Source organism: Lemur catta, chromosome 7 (assembly GCF_020740605.2).
Source record: "Lemur catta isolate mLemCat1 chromosome 7, mLemCat1.pri, whole genome shotgun sequence".
NCBI lineage: Eukaryota > Metazoa > Chordata > Mammalia > Primates > Lemuridae > Lemur > Lemur catta.
In genome coordinates this window covers 100,743,530-100,771,446 of record NC_059134.1, presented here as the reverse complement: position 1 = coordinate 100,771,446, position 27,917 = coordinate 100,743,530, and the positions used below count along the sequence as shown (strand labels likewise).

The window sequence follows — 27,917 nt, the reverse complement described above, 5'->3', positions numbered from 1 at the left end:
AGAACAAAAGGGTGACGAATATGCGTCACGGAGCTTCGCCCAGCAGGTGATGCCCAGAAAACAGGCATCCGCCGCTAGCAAAGAAGCTCAGTTTCAGTGCCGGTGAGCGAATGAATCCACCCTTCACTCCTGGCTTTCTTGCCCGGCGAGAAAGAACTGCGCGGCCGCCATAGTGCGGACGGACCGCCAGGCGCGTGCGCGCAAGTAGGCGTGTTTGCGTTTGTGCGCATGCGCCTTCAGACGCGCGTGCGCGTGCAAGGTCTGGGATAAGCCTTGGGGAGCGAGGGGACGAGGTTGGGTGGGGGTTGAACCCGAGTGTCGCGCATGCGTGCGCTGCACAAACCGTTTGGCGGGTTTTTGTCGGCTGCTGACTTCTGCTGTGGTCATTGAGAAGCTCACTGGTAGCTTTTGGGGAGCTGGAGGTTCTTCCGAGGAGAGTGACCTCTCGAGATTTCTGCTTCCTCCCTTCGGGGTATTTGGGGGGCTACCCCCACATTTTTTTAAAAGGTATTTCTCTGTTACTCGCGGCTGGGGCCTTCTGACGGCCGGAGGTGTTGGGCCATTTGTTCACCTCCCGTCTCGGTCCGCGAAGGGTGAAAGAATAAGAAGGACCTTGTGAGTCTCTTGGGCGCAGGTTGGAGCTGGGTGGGCTCCGCGGCCTCCCTCCTAGGCGACCATGTCCGCGTCCGCCCAGAAGCTGGCGGAGGAGCTGCAGATCTTCGGCCTAGACTGCGAGGAGGCTTTGATTGAGAAATGTGAGTGCCTCGCCTCTTCCCGGGGCCCAGCCTTGGTCCACTCTCTTGCCCGTGTTTCCAGGCTCCTAGAACCGGAAGGGGGGCGCCTCCAAGTTTCACCTCCCCTCGATTGGAGTTTTCGGTGGCTGTGAGATGAAGAATTAAACTGAGTTTTGAGATTTGGGATATGAGGACTTTGAAATCCTGGCGAGGTACTACTTGTATCACAAATCGAAAATAAGAATAGGAAGCATGATTTTAAATCAATGCGAAGTTTCCAAAAGGTGGAATGGGACATGCTCGGTTGAAACTAGGCCCCGGTGGCATCTCTGAGTTTGGCAATTGTTTAACATCTGGTAATAAAACAAGATATGTGGGGTTTTTGAAGTGTAGCTTTTTATTCTCGGCTCCTCCCTTTCCAGCTAATCCATTAGTTCTCTCATCAAAGCTGTTGGTCTGTGTAAATGTGAATCCCTTGAGGTGGGTTCCTAAAATTGAATTTTAGCTTTGGAAGGAACTTTAGGGAGCTTGTCGGCTCTCTCTGTTTACAGATGGAGAAACAGACAAGGAGAGTTAATTGCTTGAGCTGTCTGTGAACCCAGATCCCCTGCCTCAGTGCTCCATCATCTGGGTGCATCATATTGGTCAAGCTCTAGGGCAGCATACGGAGTTATTTGAAACAGACAGACTCCCGGGAGATGTGGAAGTTTTCAGTTTTAGAATCCTGATGAATGTGCACCTACCTTAACCACTTGACAACACTTTGAGCTTCTTATTTTATCTTTAAAACCAGAATGCAAACATGTTATTTTATGATGAGAAATTCCTTTCACAGAGACCAGAATACTCTCAAGTCTTTATGTCCAGTACATTCTCTTCTTAAAAGGGGACTTAAGTGAAAAACCTGATCGTAACAAGAGAAATTAGTTATGTGAGCCAAATTTGTAAAGGCTTCAGTCCAAGATGCCTGTTGCTTGCATCTCACATAGGAATACCTTGGCAATGGCTTTGGAATTCTGGACTTTGGATAATCACTAACTTAATGTTGCCTGACAGTCATACCGTATTTCCCAGGTCTGTTCACTCTTGAGTCTTCCAGATGACTATTTTCCACTTTAACATCCTTCCACTATTAACATCCTTCTGTCCCATCATCACTCTCAGCTGATGAACTTACTTTCTGTTCACTGAGAAAATAGAAACATTAGAAAACTTCCATCAGCTACCACCTTTACTTCTCACCTACCCATGTCTGTGGCGTATACCTAGCCTTCTTTCCTATTGCAATGAATAAACTCTCTGTATTCTAGCAAAATCCAAACCCTACACTTGAGTCCTACATCCCATTCCTTCTTACCTACTTTAAGGACATCACTCCAGTAATTCTCCCCTCTTACATATTTTCTATTTTACTCTCTACAAAATTTTTTTCCTACCGGCATAGAAATGTGGTTCCAACTCCTGCCTTTAAAATATTCTCTTGACCCCACTTCCCACTCTAGTTCCCTCCTCAATTATAGCAGACTTCAAAAGACTTGCTGTCTTCAAATGTTTCCTCCTTAAATCCATTTCAGTAAGCTCTTGTGTCCCCACCACTTCACCTTCCTGTTCCTAGTTTTTCTTCAACCTTATTTGTCACCAGGTGTCAGGCTTTGCACATTCATCTTCAAATGCCCTAAGGCACTCCAAGGCTCAAGTCAGGACTCTTCTCTTTTCTAGATACACTCACTCCCTTGGTGATTTTACCTGGTCTCATAGATTTACATCCCGTGTATTTACTGATGGTTTCCAAGTTAATATGTCAGCCCAGACCTCTTGCCTGAACTGCAGACTGATCTGTCCAGCTGCCTACTTGACACCTCCAGTTGGATGTCTAATTGTCATTGCAAACTCTATATGTCTAAAACTAAGCTCCTGGTATCTCCTCCCCTTCTCAAAGTTCCTCCTGCTTTCTTCTCCATCTCAGTTAATAGTAACTCCATCCTTCATGTTTCACAGGCTAAAAACATCAGCACCATCCTTGACTCCTTTGTTTTTCTGACACCTCACATCCAATCAGCAAATCTCACTGGCTTTACCTTCAGTATATATCCTATCCAGAATCCAACCACTTCTTGTCACTTCCACTGCCACCACTGTGAGCCAAGCCACCATCATCTCTCACCTGGACTTTACTATGATTGTTTTTGTTTGTTTGTTTTTTCCTGAGACAGAGTCTCACTCTGTTGCCCAGGCTGGAATGCAGTGGCATCATCATAGCTCACTGCAACCTCAAACTCCTGGGCTCAAGCAATCCTCCTGGCTCAGCCTCCCTGGTATCTGGGACTACAGGCACACACCACTATGCCCAGCTAATTTTTCTATTTTTTTGTAGATATAGGGGCCTCACTATATTGCTCAGGCTGGTCTCCAACTCCTGGCCTTAAGCAGTTCTCCTGCCTCAGCTTCCCAAAGAGCTAGGATTATAGGCATGAGCCACCAAGCCTGAGCTGCCATGATTCTCTTAATTGGTCTCCCTGATTCTGCCCTTGTCCCCTTCTGTCTCCCCCCAGTAGTAAGTTTTGGGAAGACAAGGATTCTTCTCTGTTTTGTTTACTGCTATATTCTCTGCCTAGAACAGTACCTGATACTAGTAGATGCTGAATAAATATTGATTGAATAAGTAGAAGATGATTTTCTGTTTTTAAGGTGAAAGCTGCCAGAAGTGAACTAAATTCTTACTTGTCCAATTTTCCTTCCTACAGTGGTAGAGCTTTGTATTCAGTATGGGCAGAATGAGGAGGGATTGGTAGGCGAGCTCATAGCCTTCTGCACCAGCACCCATAAAGTTGACCTTACCTCAGAGATCCTGAACTCTTTTGAGCATGAGGTAAGAACAAAATGTAAGCAAAGTAATGATGTGGTTCGCTTCTGCTCTATAGGGGAGGCACTGTAATATATTGAGAAGAGTATGGGCGTTGGAATCACATCTGGACTCCAGGCCCTATGTGAGCTTTCAATGTCCCTGAGCCTTAGTTTCCTCTTCTGTCATTGGTTCTAATAATCTGTATTTTTTATGATTATTATAAGAATTAAATGAGAATGGATGTAAAGCACCTAAAACTGTGCCCACCAAGTCGTAGGTCTTCACTAAATAATTGATCTTATTAGAATTGTTATGAGTTGTAGACAGTCACAGCATAAATCTTTATTTTTAGTCTGTATGCATTTTCTTAATTCTTACTTTGAGGAATTTTATATCTTTGACTATATTTTGAACACCTATTATTGGCTCAAGGCTATAGAAAATGCCTCCCCTATTACTTGGCTATGGAATAATATATTTACTATCTTTTCTTCCTCAGTTTCTGAGCAAAAGATTATCCAAAGTCCGGCATAGTGCCTCCAAGGACAGTGGACACGCAGGAGCTAGAGACATTATTTCTATACAAGAACTGTATCCTTTTCTGCTTGAAGGTCTGTGCACAAAGCCACATATTGTCTTGTCTACAGTTGCATGTATAATTTAAAAATAATAATCAAAATTGCCTAATATTCAGATTTCTTATTTAATCAGCCATTACCTTAGGTGAAAGTTTATTATTGTTTTTCTTAACCAATGTTTTTAGAATTGAAGTGGAGGAAGAGGAAGAAACACTCTTGAACTCTTATACCACACCCTCTAAGGTAAATATACAGTGTTTGGAAATTGTGTTCTACACATAACATTTTTTAAAACATTATTACAACATTTGAAGATCTGAGGAAAAACAAATCAACTACTTTTGTACAGTTCCTACTATATTTCCATTTATGCATTTTTCTGATTATATGTCTAAATGTTTTACATGATGGCAATCCTTGTGAACATATAGTTATCTTGCTTTTTTCAGTTAGCCATAAATATTCTTATGAATATAATTTCTCCATAATTGCCCTTTTTAAATAGTTGTATAGTTTTGTACTGTTAATTGAATAATCCAGTTTTGTGGTATTGGACCCCAGCTCAAGAGGTCAAGTAGAGCATTAGAAAAGCATTGCCAGGCCGGGCGCAGTGGCTCACGCCTGTAATCCTAGCCCTCTGGGAGGCCGAGGCGAATGGATCGCTGGAGGTCAGGAGTTTGAGACCAGCCTGAGCGAGACCCCATCTCTACTAAAAATAGAAATAAAAATTATCTGGACAACTAAAAATATATATAGAAAAAATTAGCCGGGCATGGTGGCGCATGCCTGTAGTCCCAGCTACTCGGGAGGCTGAGGCAGTAGGATCGCTGAAGCCCAGGAGTTTGAGGTTGCTGTGAGCTAGGCTGACGCCACGGCACTCACTCTAGCCCGGGCAACAAAGTAAGACTCTGTCTCAAAAAAAAAAAAAAAAAGAAAAGCATTGCCTTTAAAGTCTGAGTTACAAGACCTAAGGCAGCCTTGGTGAGTTGTTTTATCTCTGTAAGCTGCAGTTTCCTTATCCATAAAATCAAGATTCATTCATTCAGTTATCCAGCAACTACTGTGTGCCAAGCACTGCACTAGACACGGGGTAAACAGTGGTGAATGCAACAGGCCTGGATGGGCTCTGCCCACAAGAAGCTGACAGCCAGGGATAAGAGCCACCATCTTGGAGGGCTTGATGAGGAAATGAATAGGTAAAGTACCAGCAGCGTATTCAGTAATAGTAATTACTCCTTATACTAAATAAAATTGTGGAAATCCATAGGCACAGAGTAAGCCTTAACTTTTCAAAGTAAATTACATCATAAGAAAGAAGATAAGTAGTTTAGGTATGTCTGTAGAGAGCCAGAAAGCCCAAAATGTGCCCTATGAAGTTATCAACACAAAACCAGGTGCATATCATATTAAAGGAAATAAGGAAAGTTTTTTTTTAGTATATGTATTTTTGAGACAGTGTCTCACTCTGTTGCCTAGTCTAGAGTACAACGGCATCATCATAGCTCACTGCAACCTCAAATATCTGGGTACAAGTGATCCTCTTGCCTCAGCCTCCCAAGTAGCTGAGACTGCAGGCACACACCACCGCACCCAGCTAATTTTTCTATTTTTCCTAGAGATGGGGTCTTGCTATGTTGCTCAGGCTGGTTTTAAACTTCTGGCCTCAAGCGATCCTCCCACCTTGGCCTCCCAAAGTGCCAGGATTACCGGAGTGTAGCCACCGCATTTGGCCAGGAATTTTTCTTAGAGTTTGTCAAGATTGGAGAGACTGTAACTCCACTCTTAATTTTCCCCCTAAAGTGTTCTTCTCAGAGTTCACATCCCAGTGAAGGGCACTTCTATTCTTCCATTTGTTCAGGCCAGGAACCTTGGAGACCTCCTTGAAGTCCTCTTTTTCTAACACACCCCGCATCCAACTCAGCTGCCAGTCCCGTCAGTCCTCTTTTCAGGATCTGGCTGTCTCTCACCCCTCCACCGCCACCATGAGGTCCACAGCATCACTGTCTCATTCTGAATGATTGCGACAGCCTCCTAACTGGTCCCTTTGCCTCTTTCTGCCTTTTCACCTCTAACCAACTCTCTACACAGTAGCCAAAGTGCTCCTTTCAAATGAAAGTCAGATCATGTTTTCTTGCCCACAGCTCTCCCCACTGGCTTTCCATCTTCCTTTCATGCTCCTTCTCACTCTCTGCTTCTGCTGTGCCAAGCACGCGTCCACTTCATATGTCTCCTTGTCAGAGACAATGCCTGTCTAAAATAATAAACTCCCACTTCCCCTCCTTTATTTTATATTCTTTTTTTTTTTTTTTTGAGACAGAGTCTCACTTTGTTGCCCAGGCTAGAGTGAGTGCCGTGGCGTCAGCCTAGCTCACAGCAACCTCAAACTCCTGGGCTTAAGCGATCCTACTGCCTCAGCCTCCCAAGTAGCTGGGACTACAGGCATGCGCCACCATGCCCAGCTAATTTTTTCTATATATATTTTTAGTTAACCAGATAATTTTTATTTCTATTTTTAGTAGAGACGGGGTCTCGCTCAGGCTGGTCTCGAACTCCTGACCTTGAGCGATCCACCCGCCTCAGCCTCCCAGAGGGCTAGGATTACAGGCGTGAGCCACCGCGCCCGGCCTATTTTATATTCTTGCTTTATTTTTCTCCATAGAATTTATTGCCACCAGACCTGTTATATATTTACTTCTTTGTTTTAGTCTATCTCCCCTTCATTAGAACGAGAGCTCCTTGAGGATGGAGACTGCTTTATTCGCTGTTTTCCCAGTGCCTGACATATTAATAGTTGTTGAAAGACAGACCTCTTAATAAGGGAGGTTGGTTGGCTATCTAGGTGGGATCTCACAGAATTGCAGTATCAGTGGGGCCACCACAATTTTCATCTGGTGACAGCTTCACAGATACGGAATTTATCTGATTTGTCTGTGTATCTAAAGTTGATCATATTCTAGGAGATTCACTCATGGTAACCCAGTTCTCAGTAGACTGATGCTAAAGCCAGATGCAAATTTACTATTGATATAGATGCCCTTCCAATGACTGAAATATAATATTTAGGATACCCATTGCTGCTATGGAAGTACTTAGGAGACTAAATTATGAATCAAAGTTACGACTATGGAATCCACATTAAATGAGTTGGATTTAAATGTTGAACAAACAATTTGAAATATGTGTCTGAAGCTTAAAGGAGATGCTATGTGTCTGGGCTGGAAATATGTAAAATGCTTAGAACAGTACCCATCACATGGAAATTATTCCATCATTGTTAGGCCATGCATCAATGGCAGCATGATAAAAGAGTCAAAGTATGAACGTTGGCCTTTCCCATACAGAAAGTGCTAGGGTGATGTTGCCTGATCCTTGTCAGGTCTTGGGGACAGGTATATCTCTGCTATAAAGGTGAGTATGTCAGTGGTTTTAGCTTATCACAATTAAGTATTTCACATGTGCTACTGACAGCTGTTCTTTTGCCTCTGTGTTTACTGTAGATCTTCTGCTTTTTTTTTTTTTTTTTGAGACAGAGTCTTGCTCTGTTGCCAGGCTAGAGTGCCATGGCGTCAGCCTAGCTCACAGCAACCTCAAACTCCTGGGCTCAAATGATCCTGCAAGTAGCTGGGACTACAGGCATGCACCACCATGCCCGGCTAATTATATATATATATATATTTAGCTGTCCATATAATTTCTTTCTATTTTTAGTAGAGACGGGGTCTCGCTCTTGCTCAGACTGGTCTCAAACTCCTGAGCTCAAATGATCCTCCCTCCTCGGCCTCCCAGAGTGCTAGGATTACAGGCATGAGCCACCGCGCCCGGCCCAATCTTCTGCTTATAATTTGGCTTCCATGTGTCCTGTCTAACAAAGAGAGAATGTGTTTAGCCTAAGGATTTGAAGTTCCCATACCCTTGGCAATTATATTTCTAGCAAATTAATAAACTGGCATCCTTGGTTATAATTTGACTTTCTGTGTGATGTGAGAATGTGTTTCATCCTAGGATATGAGAATATCATGCTCTTGGTGACTATATTTCTCATTTAAAATGTTTAAACTGGCAGTTAATAATGAACCTCATGAGCTTGGTTAAAAGGATCACATCCCTGAGAACCATAACTGGAGTTAGTATGTTAACACAATTAAGTTGTACCACTAAGGCTGAGGACTAGAACCACTAGACTATGCCTTATTTACCAAAGTGCCATCACATTGTCATTTCCTGGCAGACAGGCTATCATTCTCTTGAAATATCCCTGCTCCACAACATTGGCCCTAGAGTACTATAGCCCACTGTATATTAGAAGAATCTTTTGGGAAAATAGTTTGAGAAAGTATATTAAAACCATAAAATCTTTTCTATCCTTTGACCCAATAATTCTCCCTAGGAAAAAATGTTTCCTGAGGAAATAATCTAAATTATAGAGAAAGCTGTATACATGAAGATGTCCATTTCAGCATTATTTATAATCATCAAAGATTATGAACAACCCATAATCCAGCAATAGAGAAGTAATTATGTAAATTATTGTATCAATTCAATCAAATGGCACAGCTACTAAAAAGGAAAAAGATTGTAACAATGTGGGAAAATGTTCATAATATAGTAAAACAATCAGTATGTAAAATACTTAGGTTTATATTTAAACTGAGATAACTACAATTTGTATATTTTTAAAATTATAAAAACATTAAAATACTATTAAGGAATATTTCTCAATGGTATAAGTGTGATAGCATAAGTGTATTTTTTTAAAACTCTAATTTTCATTGCAGCTGCTGAATGATGGTTTTGAATCTTTTACCTGAAATTCTGTCCCATATTCGCCATCAGTTGACAGTTTGATGGCATAACTTAAAGTGGCAGCCAGGAGGAGCCCTAGGGCAAGAAAAGCTTCTGCACACAGCTAGCTTCCTGGTTGGCATCTGGGCAAGGACTTTTTCTTTGCTGTGTTACAGTAAGTTATTCTAGACTTTAGAGAGCAATAGGCCTCTGGACGGTGGGTTTCATCCTCTATTCTGGGCTTATCTTTGGATTCTTGTTGATTAGCCAAAAAAAAAAAACCAAACCCAGAAACCATCAGTGAGGTGTTTGCTAACTTCCTACTGTGACCTCAACCACAGTATCTTCCTGGAGTCATTCCCTTCTTTAATTTTGAAAGTGTGTGGTAGACTTTGCCAAAATAAGTAGTAATGTGGTCCCATCCCCTCTCAGGAAAATGTGTGCATGTAGGTCAAAATTATATGCATTGCAAAACTCCTATCTCTTCAAAAGCAAAGAGAGATGGAGACAGAAAGTGAACATGTGAAGGATTTGACAGGACAGATTGCACACCTGGTTATCCGTTTTGGAAAATGTTTTTACTTTTTCATAATTGCCTTCAAAATGGGAACAGTGTCCTGATGGATGTTGGTTACAGTTGTTGAAGATTTCTTCATGGGTTGTGTTTGGAGGACAGGGCCATAAGAAGAGAACCAACCTGATCCTATTTTGTGCCCTTCTTTGGGCACCCTTTTCTTCCTAAAGAACTGTACACTTAATTAGCAACTTGGGTCTAGAGTGACTGGGATTTTGTTTTCCATTTTTATTTCTAGGGCTCTCAAAAGCGAGCTATCACTACACCAGAAACCCCCCTAACAAAAAGGAGTGTGTCTACTCGTAGCCCCCACCAGCTCTTCTCACCATCAAGTTTCTCCCCGAGGTATGGATCATGATTAATTCAAGTGCCAAAAAGCAGGCCTCCCTCTTTCTCTGGCTGTTTGACAGAGGCTAACTACAGAGCAATTTATTAACTGTAGGTGGGTGTGTGCATCTGCAGAGAATTGGCTAGAAAGCCTATTGCTCTCTGCCTTGCCTGGTTTCTCTTCCTTTGTGGAAAATTACTGTTTCTTACAGTAATTAAGGAAACTCACTTTCTACCTACTTTTCTAGGGCTCATTTCCTAGATCAGGAACTGATATCTTCTGTTGAAAACAACCTGTCTATTCAGAAGTCCAGGAGACTTACGAGTCTTGCCAGTAGAGGCAAATAAGTTTTCACCTGATTCTGTTAGTTTGTGTTTTGTTGGGTTTCTTTCTTTCTTTTTTTAAACCTAAAGTATTTATTTTTTAAAAAGAAAAATACGTATCTTTGTTCATAGTGTTGTGTAACCTGTTTATTGTTCCTCACTCAGGTTACAACTAGTTTCTGAGAATTTTCTTGTCACTGAATCTACACTGACTTAATTGGAATTTTATCCCTGCTGCCACCACTGCATATAAATCCACAAAGATCATATGTGATTTTTTTTTTTTTTTTTTTTTTTGAAATCTACAAATGACATGTCTTATACTAGAGAATTCCATAGGTAAGTGCTCTGCTGAGCAGAAGAAGGGTTTTTAGGAGCTGCCACATCAAGATGAGGCTCAGGAGCAGTGATGTTGTTAACCATTTAGGGATATGCGACTACCAGGAGTTGCTGCCCCTACTTTGTGTCACTTCTTCTAGACTGACTAGAGCTTAAGATTTTTCAGCTCTGTCACTTTAGAAAGGTGGTGATAGAAGCTCTGCAGTCATTCGAGATGAGTGGTTTTAGATTTTGAAGCACAATGCGAATTTAACGTGGTCTCCTACTGATTGTATCCTCTTTGCAACCTGGCATATAGGGATGGTTTTCATAGATGTGCCAGCACCATTATGGGAGTTGATCTCTAAACATGCAATCCTTTGAACCCATAGCTGGCCTCATGTGAGCCTCTCACTGCATTAAAGGGCCTGCTGAAAAGGATGTCCCACAGAGCTTCTCAGGGAGGAGCTCGGAGAAGTCTGCAAAGTGCTACCTAGTCATTTTTTAATGCACACTAATAAAGCTGGCAACAGAAACTGTTTTTGTAATTTATGAAAGTAACTACTAAATTATTCAGGTAGAGGCAGCACTGGAGATACAGATAATTAATTGAGCTCATTCTCTGTAGTTTCTCTGTGGAAAGGAGGAATGGCATCAGTTGCGATGGTGTCCCACATAAAACTGGTTCCTGCAGTTTCAGTGCGTTAAACAAAGCCTGTTTCAAATAAACCTCTCTGTACATTATGTTCACAACCAAAGGATTAGAAGACCTCACTGTCACCTAAGCAGATATGCAACATCCATGTGTTCTTGGAGGTGTAATTTACCAGTGAAGGAGTGGAAATACGAGAACTTGTTAGTTGAGGCTTGGAAAATGGGAATGTTTACATACCAGCAGACTTAATTCATTACATCTCTGTCTCCATGGACACTGGGGAAAGTTGATTAATTTTGTTTAACTTCATTTTATTGTTGTTTCTACCTTGAACTATATTGTGCTCGGCAACTTTTGGCTTATCCATAGATCCAGGCTCTGATGATGTTCTAATAAATGCTAAAAATTCATAAGAAGAAAATTGTATTTGAAATTTGCTTTTTAATCAGGGTTTTGTTTTGCTTTGTTTAGTTTTAATGCCAAGAGAACGACAACCCTTTTAAATATGTTTCTGTCTCTAAACATGTTCGGTATTTCTGAGCCTGGTGTTCCTCAGCCCCTCATTCCTGAAATTCTTTAAAGGTCCGGGTATGTCCAAACCCATTAAGCTGATTAGATTTACAAAATGTGAGGCCAACTTGCCTTTTCTCTAATCACCATTTCCAGAAGGTAACCCTATTTTATTCCTCTCTCCCTTCGGATATAAACGCAGTAATATTAATCTGTTTTGCTTCCAATTAGTGCTACTCCCTCTCAGAAATACAACTCGAGAAATAACCGAGGAGAAGTGGTTACTTCCTTTGGCTCAGCACAGGGAGTGTCTTGGTTTGGGAGAGGAGGAGATGGAAACATTAGCCTGAAAGTCTTGGGGTGTCCAGAGCCACTCACTGGGATCTACAAAACCATGTTTCAGAAGCTTCCAGACATTCGAGAAGGTGATTATTTTTCCCTTTGAAATTCTGGTAGATATAAAACCACCTGAAAGAGTTTAGAGTAAGTAATAAAGCATCAGTTAGGCTGGTAGAACATGTTCCAAGGTTCCTTTTGAATATATAAGTTGATAGATGTCCTTGTGAATGCCTTAGTAGTGGAGGGACATTAGCGATACTATCAGTAATTTTCCCAAGTCATGTTACTTTGCTAAAGAAAAAGCATATAACCATTCCCAATAATGAAAACTTGAACGATTTAAAGGAACTCAACTTACAGACATTTATGGCTTCTTCCTTGGATGCCCTCTGCAGGTTTGCCTTGACCTCCCTGAAACCTCAGTGAGGAACTGAATAAAGGGCAGACTTGGGAGTGAGGGTTCATGCTGACTCCCTGGCATTGTGCTATGGGATCTCCTGTGGCCAAAGGGAAAGCCAAATTCAGCAACCAAATATTGGAAATTTGACTAAGGCTTTAGAAAGTTTAAATTGGCCAGATGTCCCAGGCACCCTTCCTGCTTCTGTAAAATGACTATAATATTTTACAATGTGCTGTATTTTTTCTTCTTCACAAGTGAAATGTTTTAAACACAACTCTTTTTTATCTCTGGGATTGCAGTTCTGTCCTGTAAGGTAGAAGAACTTGGCAATGAACTCAAGGAACATTACAAGATTGAGGCTTTCACTCCTCTTCTAGTCCCAGCACAAGTAAGTTGTTCTAGTAGTTCTTGCTAATTAATATTACATTTTAAAATCAATGGTGAAGAGGCATCTTTCTTGCTTCCTTTTTAATTTCTTCTCTGTGTTCTAGCTTGAACATCTGTCTTGGTTGAATTTGGTAAAATGAGTTCTTCTGAAGAAAGACTTATAAATGCTCTCTGGTTTTGTGACCAGAGAATTATTTTCTTCCTACCTGGATTAGGGTCTTGCACATAAGCAAAAATTGAAGGCCTTGTTCCCCTTGGTGGTGAGGCAGGTAGTCCCCTGGAGATTTCCCACTAATAGAAGCATTCAGGTATCCAGATGTGAGGACAACAGTGAGGGTGGGGTTTCCAAAATCTTGTTTTCTGGACAATGACTTCTTATCTCCCCTGGTTAGGTCTCTTTTGTTATAGATCAACTGCTATAGTATCTTTACATCATGGTTTAATCTGGCATATATACCAGTGCTTTTTCTCTAGAACATTTTCTAATCTAAGAGAAGATATGTTCTAGAAGATTCTTTAAGATACCTTTGTCATATGTTTGCATCCAGAGAAGAATGACCAGTTGGGGAAGGTATGCAAAACCATGTCATAGAAGGAAGTTTTGGAGGACTTGGGAGGAAGTAGCGGAGCAGAGGCAGAGATGCACAGTCATGTGGGAAAAGATTAGACTTCCCCTCTTTGCTCCCAAGAGTGGGAACAGGACAGAGGAAGCCATAGGGAGAGAGATTTTGGCTCACTTTAATAAAGAACTTCCTGTTAAGAGACAGTATGGTGTGTGGTTAAGGATATGACTCTGGAGCCAAATTTCTGGACTTCAAACCCAGGCTTCACCCACTGTGACCTTCACTAAATTATCTGACCTCTCTGTTTATGGTTCTCATCTGTAAAGTGGGTACAGTAATATCCACCTCACAGTTGTTGTAAGGATTAAATGAGTTAATACACGTAAGCTTTTAGAACAGTGCCTGATATTTAGTAAGCTCAATAAATTTTAGCTATTATTAAGTTAGAGCTATCCAAAGATGCAGTGGGCTGCCTTAGCAGGGGTAAGTTCCCCTACATTAGAGATGCTCATGCTTAGGCAGCCATCTAGAAGATCTAGGTGGGCAGGTGGACCTGACACCTTGAGAACTCTCAGTTCTTCCCGCCCTGAGAGTCAGTGATGATGTTGTGGTCGCCTCAGGGTCAAAGTGATGCCCTGCCAAAAAAGTATTTGTTGTTTGGGGTTTGTTTGCTATTCACCCTGTTGACTTTAGATTTTGAGCTCTGGCCCCAGAGACTGTCATTCTTACACTGCAACCTTCTTTGGTAGGAGCCTGTCACTCTGCTGGGCCAGATCGGCTGTGACAGCAATGGGAAGCTGAACAGTAAGTCTGTGATTCTTGAAGGAGACCGGGAACATTCCTCAGGTGCTCAAATTCCAGTGGATTTGTCTGAGCTCAAAGAATATTCTCTGTTTCCTGGACAGGTGAGAATGGAGGCATGTCCTCTGGGATGTGGATAGGCTCTTCAGTCTGTAGTGTGTGTGTGCTGTGGGCAGCTGCTCCTCACTTCCGCTCTCTCATGCCATGAGGTTTCGCTGGAGCCAGGCCCAGGAGCAGACACCGTTGTTGGGGTTCCGATTTTCCCCTGTGTGCTCTGACCTTGGCTCTGAGATCCGACTGCCCAGGTTCAAATCCCAGCTCCACCCAACAAGGTGTGTGGCTGTGGGCAAGGTAATTAACCTTCAACCACAGTGTCTTCATCCATAAAATGGTAAAAATAGTTCTTACGTCACAGGATTGTTGTGAAAATTAGATCATTCATGTACAGCACATTGTTATTACTAAGGCCCCTTAATTTGTTTTCTAGAAAAATGCCCTAAGTTTACAATTACAAAATGAGAGTAGCTGGGCAATGCTTTTAACTGCCTCAGAATAATTTATTCTGGGCCTCTCATTTATCTCCCCCACTTAGCAATCCTGTTCTGTTTCTTGTCTTTCAGGTTGTAGTTATGGAAGGAATCAACACCACTGGTAGAAAACTGGTTGCCACCAAACTCTATGAGGTACACAGTGGTTCCCCCACGTTCTCTCCTCATTTGCTCCAGGCGCAGTATGTCTAGAAACCGTCTCTCCTAGAAACTGGTCCTTTTTAAGAGCCCATTTATTTGTTAGTCAATTCTCTATCTATGGAGCGGGAATCTGGCACTAGCTCTAACAACTGTTACTATAAGTATTTTAGGCTTTGCAGGCCATATGGTCGCTGTCACAATGACTCAACTCTGCCATTGTGGTACAAAAGCAGTCATAGGCAACTTGTAAGTGAATGAGTGTTGCTGTGTTCCAGAAAAACTTACAAAAATGCTGCAGCCAGATTTAGGATGCAGGCCATAGTTCCTTATCCCTCCTCTAGGCAATAATCTTCCAGAGATTTTCATAGAATGTCAGGAAAAGTAGCAAGACACTCTTCTCTCCCATCCTTGCCTAGAAGCATGCTGATATTTTAGGGACCCTTTTTGTTCCCACTTGTTGCTGGGTGTTTTATGAGAGTTTAACAGTAACCTCCCATTACCTGGGTTTCTTTGCCACTCTGAGCAGTATAGAAAAATGGCGGGTCCCATCAGCTCTGTGGGCTTTTAGCTCCAAGGAGAAAGACAGAGGTGCATCTTTCCCACTCTCTCATCCCTCCCCACCGTCCTCCCACTGCACACTTGCACACACACCCCACTCAGTGCCCACTCCTTTCCGTGCCAAGGCAAAGCCTGGTGCAAAATCTTAGTTGAGCCTTTCTCTTGTTTTTAAGGGGGTGCCACTTCCATTTTATCAGCCCACTGAAGAGGATGGAGGTAAGTTTTGGTTCAAAAATTATTTTGCTTACAATGAGGGTGGTGGACCAGGGTCCAGGAGTGCAGTTCCTCATACCCTGAGAAGCTGATCAAGAGTAGCGTGATCAAGCAGTAGAGGCATAGCCGATTTAGGGGGTCGGGGCTTCAAAAGCCCTTTGTTACAAGACACCTGTCTAATCCAGTGAGCATTGGCAGTGTTCTGGCCTGGGTTCTACTTAACACCAAGCATATCATTTAAAGACTAATGTTTAACAGGTATTTAAAGAAGATCATTGGCTCTGTGCCTGGGGAAAAAAAGAAAGAAAGAATAAGGATATTAATTTGAAAAGGAAAAAGGTGTACAGTTTGAAAAAGAATTTCTTCAAATGTAGTGTGGTATCCTGGATTGGATCCTGGAAGAGAAAAGGGACTTTGGTGGAAAAACTAGTGACATCTGAATAAAGCCAGGAATTTAGTTAACAGTAACATGCCAGCGCTAATTCCTTAATTTCGACAAATAGACCGTAGTTATGCAAGATGTTAACATTAGGCGACACTGGGTGAAAGATACACAGGAACTCTGTACTATGTTTGCAACTTTTCTACAATTCTAAAGTTATTAAAAAATGAAAAGGTATTGGCCGGGCACAGTGGCTCACTCCTGTAATCCTAGCACTCTGGGAGGCCGAGGCGGGCAGATCGTTGGAGCTCAGGAGTTCGAGACCAGCCTGAGCAAGAGCGAGACCCCATCTCTACTAAAAATAGAAAGAAATTATATGGACAGCTAAAAATATATATAGAAAAAATTAGCCAGGCATGGTGGCGCATGCCTGTAGTCCCAGCTACTCGGGAGGCTGAGGCAGAAGGATCGCTTGAGCCCAGGTGTTTGAGGTTGCTGTGAGCTAGGCTGATGCCACGGCACTCATTCTAGCCTGGGCAACAAAGTGAGACTCTGTCTCAAAAGAAAAGAAAAAAAAATAAAATAAAATAAAAAGGTATTAAAAAAAGAATTTTTAAGAAACTTTAATGTTCCTGCCCAAGCATCGGGCATCCAGCCTGCCTCTGCCGCCAGTCAGGCCCAGCTCAACGCAGACCTCAGGTGTCCCCCAAAGACTCCCTCTCTCAGGGTCCCCTTGGGTCTCTGTTCTAAACAGGCAGAGTTCCCCTAGGAGCCATGGAGACTCTCCTGCCCCTGTCCCCCAGCCCAGGAAGTGCTCCAAGGCTTGGTTCTGCCTCCTGGGGCCATGGGCTTGGCCCTAAGCCGTGACACTCACGGGCATCTGTTTTAGTTAGCTTTTGCTGTGTAATAACTATGAGAAATGTGGTATCTTAAAAAAAAAAAAAAAGAAACCCTGATGTTATTTAGTAACTAATCTAGATGGGAAAAAGCCAAGAAGAAATTTTGACAAACTTTGCTTCAAAATATTTCAAAGTACTTTTATAAGCAAAGTGGAACACCATTAAGGATTAGCAGTCAGTGGCGAACACTAGCACGTCCTCATCACATCCCGTGCACCCTGTTAACAGTGTGCAAGGTCATTCTTGGAGATGACCTAGAATCAGGAATGAAATTTAGGCATTTATGGCATTGCACATTTTATCAGAAAATGTGTTTATGAGGGCAAGGGTGGCATGCTGGTTTTAGATCAACTTCAGGTAATGAAAAGAAATTGACCTGACCAAGGTGCCAGGAGCCTCAGCTGTGTGCCAGGGAAGCCTTTGGAAGCAGTTTAATAGGTTGTTAACAAACTTTTTTTTTTTTTTAAATAAGGAAATAAGAGAGGCACTCAGGGAGATAACAGAATAAGATGGGGATCTTGCCCTCTAGGCACCCACCATGTACTTTAGGGTTTACATCTCTTGTAGGTTCCTCGGAGCCAAACTTAAGTTTGTCCCCAGCCCTAATTCCACATGACACTTACTCTCCCCTTGAATTCTTTGTCTCAGTTCATGGTATTATTGCTGTGGTAGACTTCAGAGTAGCCCCTAATCCCTGGAACCTGTGAATGTGTTCCCTTATATGGGAAAAGGGACGTTGCAGGTATGATTAGGTTGAGGGTCTTGAGATGTGGAGGTTATCTTAGATTTTCCAGGTGGACTCAGTGTAATTACAAGGGACCTTATAAGAGGGGTAGCAGGAGGATCAGAGTTGGAGATTAGAAGTGTTAGGCTGCTGGCTTTGAAGATGGAAAATGAGGCCATGAACCAGGGAATGCAGGCAGCCTCCAGAAGCTAGAAAAGGCAAGGAAATGGAGTCTCTCCTAGAGCCTCCAGAAGGAACACAGCTCTGTTAACACCTTGATTTTAGGACTTCTGACCTCCAGAACTGTAAGATAATAAATTTGTGTTGTTTTAAGCCACTGAGTTTGTGATAATACAACTGCATGTTAAGAAGTCAGGATCTTTGGATTTTGTTGTTGTTGTAAGCTACAGAAACTGGCTCAGACTAACAAGGTAGCTCACAGATTGGACACATGGTTAGAAACCCAGGCTTGGAACCAGGATAAGGGCCAGCAACTCTGGTATCCAGGTAGCAGGAATTCCCCACCTGTCTCCTCGGGGCACCTTGGCTGGAATAGGTTAGCTCCAACCTTTTTCTGTCCTTGGGTAGTTCACCTCGAGATTTCAGACCCTAGAAGGAGAGTGTGAGTGGCCTAATCTAGATCATGTGCCTGCCCCTTGGCTAGAGGAAAACAGAGCATCTAACTTACCCACCTCGACTGCCCTGTGGAGGAGAGGGCTGGTTCTCCAAAAGGAATGCAGCTGTCATTAGGAAAAGGGCAAGGCGTGATGGGCGGCCAGAAAACCGCAAATGCCCCAGCACTTGTGCCCCAGTAGTCTCCCATTCCAGGCCTTTCACCCCAGCTGGTCTTTCTGGGCTCTTCAATACCTGCCATTCTCCAGGCACACTGGACCACCAGATACTTCTAACACTGAGCACACTCCGGGCTCAGTGCTCTCCTGTACCCTGCCTTGCCCTCACTCCCAGAAAATTCTCCAAAGTGTGAGCAAATCTTACCTTGGTGAATTCTTTCCTGACTGCCATGGCCCTCGTATCACTCACATGTACTGTTAGTGAAGTGCCCAGCACATGTTCTAGGTGTGTGCTTACCTGCTTGTCTCTACCACCTGGTGGAGTGTTTTTGGAAGGTGGGGTGAGGTCTTCCCATCTTGGATCCCCAGAGTTGTACATGGAGGGAGACTCAATAAATGGAATCCTGTGGCATTTCCCCTTTATTGCCCTTCTCCCCCCACCATTCTAATGTCCGTCCCATTCTAATCAAGACAATCCTTTGTGTCTTAGACTTTGAGCAAAGCGTGGTGCTGGCTGCCTGTGGGCCATACACCACGTCTGACAGCATCACATATGAGCCCTTGCTTGACCTGATCACCATCATCAACCACGACCGGCCGGATGTCTGCATCCTGGTAGGAGGCACCAGTGGGAAAACTGGGGAGTTGTCCTTAGAAAAGGGTTTTAATGCAGTTCTAAATTTTTAAGAAGCATGTCCATCTCTTCCCCTTTTAAAAATATCTTCTAGGTTGGGCGCAATGGCTCACGCCTATAATCCTAGCACTCTGGGAGGCTGAGGTGGGAGGTTGCTTGACATCAGGAGTTTGAGACCAATCTGAGAGAGTGAGACCCTGTCTTTACCAAAAATAGAAAAAAAATTAGCTGGATATGGTAGTGCACACCTGTAGCCCCAGCTACTCAGGAGGCTGAGGCAGGAGGATCACTTGAGCCCAGGAGTTTGAGGTTACAGTGAGCTACAATGATGCCACTGCACTCTGTCCAATGTGACAGAGTGAGACTCTGTCTCAATAAAAATAAAAATATCTTCTCTTCTGGTTCTTAATCTTACATTTTTGGAGAGGTGTGCATGATCTACAGGCCCTCAGTAAATTTAAAAGCCCAACATTTTTGCCACCCTTCATTGCTTTTATACTGTTATTACCTCTGTCGCATTATTCCAACTTCTGAGCTAATCTCTTTTTAAAGTTCAAAGTACTACTCTTAGCGTGGTAGTCAATTTCCCCTGTTAGATATAAAAAGTCAGAAATAAGCCCAGTGTTAGAGGGGGCAATAGTACTGGTTATGGGGCCCTGAGAGCCTCCCTCCATCCAGGACTCACTTGCTTCTGCCTGCAAAATTGGCTAGGCACCCCCTAGCCCATCTGCTAACTGTCCCCAGGCTCTACAGGTAGCCGGGGAGGGACAGATGGACCCTGGGCAGAGAACTGCTAGTAGAGGTTATCTGAAATCATTCACAGACACGTGTAATTCTGACTTGTTCTTCTGGTGCCTTTGTTTCTCCCCCTCGGGCTTATTTGCAGTTTGGTCCTTTCCTGGATGCTAAGCATGAACAAGTGGAGGTGAGTGACTCAGGTTGGAGTGGGAAGGGATATTGGATACTTGCATTCAGTTGAGCCCTCATTTTTATTTTCATCTTTTGGAGCTCATCCCACATCTGTAACAAACTGAAATTAATCCCTGTGGCTGATCAGAAAAACGTTGTAGCAGGGCATTTTTAATAAAGATCTTGAATTCAAGGGCTTCATTTCACCAGAATACAAAGCTGTCTGGAAGCCAGGAGAGGGAAATATAAATACATCTGTCCTGATGTTCCTTTGTTTGTGACGCTTGACGCTAAGTAAGGTACAAAAGAGCACTAGCGTAAGTGCAGGTGTCTGTGTATCGCCAGGCTGCACTGTGAACGCACCTTTCCTGGCCTCTACCCTAAGCTGGTGGCTCATATCTTGCTGTCCTTTGCATAAAACACAAGCAGCCCTTCCCAGGACTTCTCCACGGCTGAGGGCTGAGGCCTCCTTTCCTTTGTCAGGATATTTTACCTTCCACAGAAAAGATTTCAAAGCACTGTTCCTTTTAGTCTCTCTCAAAGTCCATTCAAGAGGATTAATTCTTCCCCATGTCCTCTCCTGTCCTCAGCTGACTAGACTCAGCTCCTTGCAGACAGAGACCACCCCTTTTTCATCTTTCATCTCCTTCAGCTCTTAGCCCCACAGGCATCTAACATGTTGAGCAAGTGAATAGACACCAGACGTCCGCCCTCTAAATCTGTCTCCTTTCCTTTCTTGCAGAACTGTCTACTGACAAGTTCATTTGAAGATGTTTTCAAGCAATGTCTACGAACGATTATTGAAGGGACAAGAAGGTCAGAATTCAAAATGCTGGGCAGAGTTTCCAGAGTTTTCCATTAAGAAACTGAAACTGTTTAAAAGTAATGGTAGTTACTGTCCTTTTCATCCTTTTGAACTACTGAGATCAGATAGAACCCTTGAACTTCAAGTGCAGATGCAGAGTTAAGAGGCATCTCTGTAAAACACAAAGATAAACATACTTGAAAGGAAAAGGTTACATAGACTCTCACTCTTCCCTTGGTCTTTCTTTCCCTCTTTACTTACTTTCTTTTCTCACTCTCTTTTGTATAAACTAATAGGCCATGGGAATCTTCCCAGGATGACTTTGAGAAGTGTTTGATGATTCACACAACAAAATCCTGTGAGGCCCCAAACATCTCATTGTGCCAGTGATTGTTCTGGGTGAGCCCAAGCTCTTCCCCTGAGTCAGTGCTTCCCCAGGTTCCGTGGCTAGAGCCAGGGGTGGTAGAGACTTGATGAGGGTGAGGATCTTGAATCCCTGCCATAGACCAAACGGAAGGAACTAGGGAAGGTCACAGCAGTGATGAAAGAACTGTGCAGTTCTAATTTGAGAGGAAAGTCACTGTTCCAGGAAGAGTCTAAAGCTAGAAGTAGAAAGTTATTCAGGAAACTGACATCCTCAATTCCTGTCTTTTTTCTTCCAGTGCCAGAGTTTTAAAGAAATTGGTGTAGGTGATAGATCTCCTCAAGGGATTTGCTTGCCTATAGCTGAGTTCATAAAAAAACAAATGTTCCTGAGGCTAGGCTTTTAGAAACAAGTCTGTAACAAAGGTGGTTTTTAAAACAAGATGTCTCATCTTCTGCCTTTTGGCCGTGAGAACTGATCCCAGAGTTGATTGGTGGTAATACTACCTTCTTGTACTGGCAGCATGGGGCAGTAGAGCAAGGCATGGGGCGGGGTGAAGAGGGTGGGGCAGAGTCAGGGACTTGAGCTGTGCCAGTGACAGCCCACAGCAGGTTTTGGCCCTTCTTCCCTCCTTCCTTGAAACAAAGGTGACACAAGTACCTTCCCTCTTCCCCAGATTTATTGTGACCCTAATGGAGTTCATCAGACCTGGAGAGTGCTTAGCGCTTCTCAGGAGATAACTCCCCAAAAAACAGGAGCAGGGCTGTGTCTCCTTTGTCAGCCCTTGGGGATAGGCAGGGACTGTGCTGCAGTGCCCCAGCTCTGGCTGGGTGCTTTTAATTTGAGGTTGGGTTCTGTTTTTGGCTCCTTACCCCATGTGGTATTGACAGCAGTGATAGAAACAAAGAACAAACTGGCTTTGTTACAGTGGGGTGAGTGCCCAGCGCCACCAGGCACTTTCATCTGCGCCAGTGTGCCATGGGGCAGGGGGAGCCGCCCCACCTTCTAGAAGGAGTATATAAATGGTCTTCGGGTGGAATTACTTTTTATTCCTGAGAGGTCATAAATGCAAGGCATAAGCTGATTTATCAGTAAAATCTAAAACCAATGAGGAAGCACACACACCCAGCCCAAGAGCCAAGCAGAGCCGTGGAGTTCTCGCCCTGTTTGAGGGTGCGGCTGTGAGGCCCCTTCCACCGTGATGTATGAAGTTGTGCAATGCTGAGCATAGTTGGAATTTTTTCTGATCCCTCCCCCTATAGCCAGTTTATAACCATGAGCAGGAGGGCTGTTTCTTTCTTAACTGTTGCTTTTCCAGAGCCTACACTGAAATAGCAATTTCATCCCATGACAGCAGCCAGCTGCACCTCAGTCCTTTGAGTCCATCACAAATTTTGAGCCCTCAGGATCTGAAGCACAGATTGTCCTGTTCCAGTTACCCTGGGGCCTGTTTGCCAGCCCCTTGCACCCAAATGGTGGACTCATAATTATAGTGAATTTCTCAATGTCAAAGAGGTTATAACTAACATGCAGAATACCTTCGATCTCAAGATTCTGATTTTCTATTGCAAAAGTCTCAGTTCACACTCTGAGCAGATACAACATGCAAGTGATAAGGGTGACAACTGTCACCAGCACCTTTATCACATGTGAAAGTACCTGTACCTGTGCCCAAGAGGGCCACATATCGTAAGCAAGAGAAGGAGCTGGAAATGAGAGCTATCGGTAGATTTTAAACATGCCCCAAAGTACACTTTATGCCTATTTGGTTTATAATAGGCCTCTCTGCCAAGGACAGCCAAGGGAGCCAGCAGTGTGTGACAACTGTATACACCGCTGTCATAGTAGAAACACATTTCTGTTTAACTCACCTATCAAGGCTTTTTTCCTTTCCTCTTTTGTGTAGCTGGGGAAAATAAACAGTTGGCCCTTAGAGTTACAGCTTTTTTCTTCACTTGTTGTAACCTCAAAGATTCTCCTTCTGCCTCCATCAAAGGAGACATCTGCTGTCATCTATGCTTTTACTGTTGCTGTTAAATATTTCTTTCATTTTCACAAGACAGTCTGCTCAGAAGTAAAAACTGAGGGCTTGGTGTCCCTGTGTGAGAGGGGAGGGTGCGACAGCTCAGAGAAGCTGATCCTGTTTTTCCCCATCTGTCTGGAAATGTCTATGTCTTGGGTATCCAGTGATTATGGTCCCGTGTTTGGTTAGTCAAGAGGTTTCAGTTTGATCTTATAAATACTAAGGCAGTCTCAGGGTCTGATTAGCATGCCTGGTTTCTCCCTAGGAAAGATCCCCAGCTTCATGCTTTACCAAGTTACATGTCAGAGAGACTGTTGTGTAATGAGTCAGAACTTTGGTTTCAACTCAGACTCTGAGGCTGTGATTCCTTTTTTTTTTTTTGAGACAGAGTCTCGCTCTCTCTCCCAGGGTAGAGTGCCGTGATGGCATCAGCCTATCTCACAGCAACCTCAAACTCCTGGACTCAAGCCATCCTCCTACTTTAGCCTCCTTTGTAGCTGGGACCATAGGCACATGCCACCACACCCAACTAATTTTTTCTATGTTTCGTAGAGACGGGGGTCTCACTCTTGCTCAGTCTGGTCTCTAACTCCTGACCTTAAGCAATCCTCCCACCTCAGCTTCCCAGAGTGCTAGGATTACAAGCGTGAGCCACAGTGCCCAGCCTGAGGCTGTGATTCTTTGGTGAAATCCTTGTCTTTCTAGATGTTCTAGATATCCACTTCTCTCCTTTTTCTGCCAAGCAACAATTCCCATCCTCTCCCTGGTGGAATGCCACACAGAGCAGTGAGAAAGTGTGCCCTGGGCAACCAGAGCCTTATCAAGACGGACATGTGTGAATTAGAACAAATTGTCTTTCACCCCCAGTGTCCCATGGGAAACAACGTCTCTCTTCAGAGCAGAGTCCATTTCTGGGATTCTTCCATGTATCCGGCGCTGACACATCCAGTCTGTTGTCCAGCTGTTCCAACTCAACTGCACTCATTTTTCTCCCTTCTCTGTTTGTTTTTGACAAAGTAGCTCTGGCTCCCACCTTGTATTTGTCCCATCACTGAGAGATGTGCACCACGAGCCGGTGTACCCACAGCCGCCTTTCAGCTACTCCGATCTGTCTCGAGAAGACAAAAAGGTACCAGCACCCCCTCCTTGACCAGCAAGCAGCCAAAATCCAACATGCCACGGTGACCCACCTCTGTCCCTGAAGTGGAGGGTGGATAGACCCTTTCAGGCATGCATACGGCCTGAATCTTAAACTCCTTTTTTTAAGAGGCAAATGTGTTTGTAAGTTTTGCTGTACATTGGTTTGGATCCCTCCCCAACCCTCAGAGACCCCCCACTTTCATGGGAAAGAAGTTTCTAGCTTTGGTGTGTAGCAAATGTTTCTTTCAATCTGTCCTCATTTTAGCGAGTACAGTTTGTGTCCGAGCCCTGCAGCCTCTCCATAAACGGAGTGATCTTTGGCTTGACATCCACGGATCTGCTGTTCCACATTGGGGCGGAGGAGATCAGTAGGTAAGATGCGTTTTGCAGGCCCCAAGCAAAAACAGCTGGCTGTCTGGTCCAGGTCCTTTCCTTGGCCGAGAAAACCAAGGGCTGCTTGACAGTCTTGACTGGCAAGTCCTGAGAGCAGGACCCTAGGCCACATCCTCTGGCCACTAGAGTTTCTCTCTGCCCAAGGGGAGTGTCCCATGCATTTGTTTCTCATCATTTGTCTAAACAGGGTCTCAAACACTGTTGAAGGCCGGAAAGAGCCACATCTGTTCTGTCCTTGCACTTAATTTATAGGCATAGAAATTCGTCTACATTTTCTTCTCTGCTTCCCTTTTCATCTCCCAAAGTTTTGACCTTAACAAGTGTAGGTGTCCTCTTTGAGGAGGATGGACTGTGAATTTGCTCTGAAGGGGTTTTTTTGTTACCAAAACTGTGTGTAGCTCTGTGGAGAGTGAGACCCTGCCAAATCTGTCAAGTTTAGGTTCAGCAGTTCTCCCATCATCCTTGCCGAGAAGGAGTGTGTGAAGTAATGCATGCGTTAAGCGAGATGGGTGTGTGTTCGTTGGCTGAGGTTTGAGATCCGGGGTCAGCCCGGCTACATGCTCGCCTCGTGGTGATGCAAATTCTTCTATGTGCTCTTGCACAATATGGTGCTGGTTAATGGCCTTCCTTGATCTTGATTACAAGGGATTCCTGCATTTCCATTCTCAACGCAGTGTCCTGCTCACATGGGAACAGATGGGACTACTGTGGGTGGGTCTTTAAACTTCCCCAAAGGTGTCCACTTGTCACTGTGTCTTGGTCATTTAGCTTCTCTCTAGTTTATTAAATGCTTAAGTCCTCCCTGAAGAGAACTAGGGACTGTAAAACAAGGTTCTGCGTTCTAGTTCTTGCTTTCCTTCCTTCCCCAGTTCTTCTGGAACTTCAGACAGATTCAGCCGAATACTCAAACACATTCTGACCCAGAGGAGGTAAGCACGCTTGCTGGAGTGAACCAACTGTGAAGAGAGTACTTGGACAGGCTTGTTGTGAGACCCTTCACCAGGCCACTGCCAGGGAGCTTCATCCTGTGATGACAAGCCTGCATTCTGTCCCCTCAAACACAAAAAAGAAAAAGTCTGTCTGTGAATGCAAGCAGCACAGAAGCCAGTACATAGAAGGGCTCAGTCTGGGAGGGGGACCCCGAATCAGCTGCTGCTGACTGTTTCTCTCCATCTCTGTAGCTTCTACCCACTCTACCCGCCCCAGGAAGACATGGCCATCGACTATGAGACTTTCTATGTCCACGCACAGCTGCCTGTCACCCCAGATGTCTTCATAATCCCATCGGAGCTGAAATACTTTGTGAAGGTAGGTTTGAACTCTGCTTTTTTCCAGAAACACCAGAACCAGTATTTGAGTTTCCCTTCTAGACCACTTGGCACTCACCCTTCACAGACCTGCTGATGGGATAGTGGCATCTGCGACCCAGCACTGGGAGCCTCGTTTCTTTGGGGGAGGTGATGGGACCAGAAAATCAATCTGTTGGTAAAATGCTTGAGTAGACAGTGTTGCCCTGCTCCCCTCCCCCTCCTCCAGAGACCGGGAGCCCAGGTGGCCAGCAGGAAGGCCTCAAATGATGGCTCTCACCAGGGCACATCAGGGTGGCCTGGGGAACGTTTCACATATGTAGCCTGCCCCCTCCCCCAAATTCTAACATGACCTCCAAGTGGGCTCAGCTGAGAGTATTTCAAAGATACTCTCAGGTCATTCTGATCTCTGCCACCCCAAGGCCCTGCCTACCTTAGAATTGGGCCTTATCAGGGAGTCCACCTAGACCAGCCCCCTCTTGCCGAACCAGAGCCAGTTCAGCCTCCAGAGGTATGGGGTTTTTCACGTGGGAAAACGATAAACAGCTAGATCAGGTTTATCTCCACGTTTGGGAACTGATTGTCATTCTGCCAAGTCACCTCATTATTCTGTTGGAGAGACTCAGAAGGAATCCAAAATTTTCCAGTAATAAGTTAACATATTTGACTGGAAATGTGTTTGGCTGCCTTTGTCTATGAAACTCTCTTTGGGTTCTAACCATCCAGTGATTCTTTCTTTTTCACATCAGTCCACAGTTAGGTTAGGGCCTCTCCAAACCCACCATCCTCTCCCTCCTTCCCCAGGCCATCCTCGGCTGCGTCTGTGTGAATCCCGGGCGCCTCACCAAAGGGCAGGTGGGCGGCACCTTCAGCCGACTCTCCCTCAGGGGGCCGACGGTGGGCGAGGCAAGGAGGCGCAGTCCGTGTGTTGCCGCCCAGGTGGTCAGGATCTGAGGCTTCTGTCCTCCGCCGTCCCCCACTTTGGGGGCCCTTGCAGACAGCAGACAGCCGAGACGGGGCCCTCTGACAGGACCAAACTGTTGGGTGCTAGAGAAGAGAAGGAGCCAGTCCCTGAGGAGCGGGCTGCGGGGACAGGGCCCAGTAGTGAGGACCTGTGTGGCAGGGCCCTGCCTGTGAGTCGCTTCTCTCTGGAAGGAAGCTCTTGCGTCTGAATGCATACGTGGTGTCCGGAAGGGAGCTGGCTGTGGACACTGCATACTCAGAAAAGACAAAAGGCTTTGTGATTTTCTACGTGAATCAAACACAGAAACAACTTTTGGAGACATAGAAATTAAATCAGTGTATAACTTCTGAGTCCAATCTTTCTTCCGCTTTCTTTTTTCCTGGTAGTGGACAAAGAATGTCTCCTACTTGCCCTATGTCCAGAGAAGGCAGAGCGTCGGTCACACTGGGTTTCTGTCCAGCCTCTCGGAACTCCCTTGGCCCCACCCCTCATCCTCCTAAGGCTGCTCCCGCAGTTGTCGCGGCCTCCGCTGAGGAGGTGCACTGGGCTCGGACTGGAGCTGGCTGCGGAGCGAGCAGCTGGCTGTGTGCCTGGCCCTCCCCGCGCAGCCCTTCACATGCATGCCATGGTCCCGGCCTGACCTCTCCATCTGGAGGGGTGGCCTCCCTGAGCTGTTCCAAAGCTGAAGTCCCTGGTGGCAGCCGCTCTGCCAAGTCGTGAGCAGCCGGGGCTCGCCTAGAGCCCAGAGCGCTTGGACAAGGTCAGGCCGTTCGGGGTTCCCAGCACATCCCCAAGCCCCTGCGTCCCGTCTGGGGAAAGGCTGTCACTGGCCAAACGTAGAAGGGTTTCTGCCCAAGGCTGGGAGGCTCTCTCGCCTCACATGCCAGGCCAAGGCTGGAACCCCCCAGCCGTCGGGCCAAGGGAAGTGCATGAGGGCACAGCGAGGGGCCGCTGCCTAAGCCTTGACTCCGAGATAAATAGGTAC

General features: G+C 44.7%; 1 protein-coding gene across 2 annotated transcripts; it reads left to right on the top strand.

The window, feature by feature from the left end:
• Nucleotides 1–289: 289 nt before the first annotated feature.
• On the top strand, nt 290–27,288 carry POLA2 (DNA polymerase alpha 2, accessory subunit). 2 transcript variants are annotated; one of them, XM_045556050.1, is made up of 18 exons: nt 290–755; nt 3,479–3,603; nt 4,079–4,170; nt 4,343–4,400; nt 9,752–9,858; nt 11,879–12,072; nt 12,686–12,774; nt 14,086–14,241; nt 14,758–14,820; nt 15,558–15,600; nt 18,884–19,008; nt 19,914–19,952; nt 20,679–20,752; nt 24,149–24,257; nt 24,534–24,640; nt 25,531–25,590; nt 25,843–25,969; nt 26,773–27,288. In XM_045556050.1, exons 1-18 carry the CDS (start codon nt 677–679, stop codon nt 26,920–26,922), a joined length of 1,797 nt encoding a protein of 598 aa, XP_045412006.1. In that variant the 5' UTR covers nt 290–676; the 3' UTR covers nt 26,923–27,288. The 2 variants fall into 2 exon arrangements, with proteins under 2 accessions (XP_045412006.1, XP_045412007.1); XM_045556051.1 differs by having other exon boundaries at nt 381–507.
• Nucleotides 27,289–27,917: the final 629 nt, after the last annotated feature.

Coding starts and splice junctions, on each gene's coding strand:
- POLA2 (XM_045556050.1), top strand. CDS start 677: ATGTCCGCGTCCGCCCAGAAGCTGGCGGAGGAGCTGCAGATCTTCGGC. Junction 24,641..25,530: donor GGGGCGGAGGAGATCAGTAG/GTAAGATGCGTT, acceptor TTCCTTCCCCAG/TTCTTCTGGAACTTCAGACA. Junction 25,970..26,772: donor AGCTGAAATACTTTGTGAAG/GTAGGTTTGAAC, acceptor CTCCTTCCCCAG/GCCATCCTCGGCTGCGTCTG.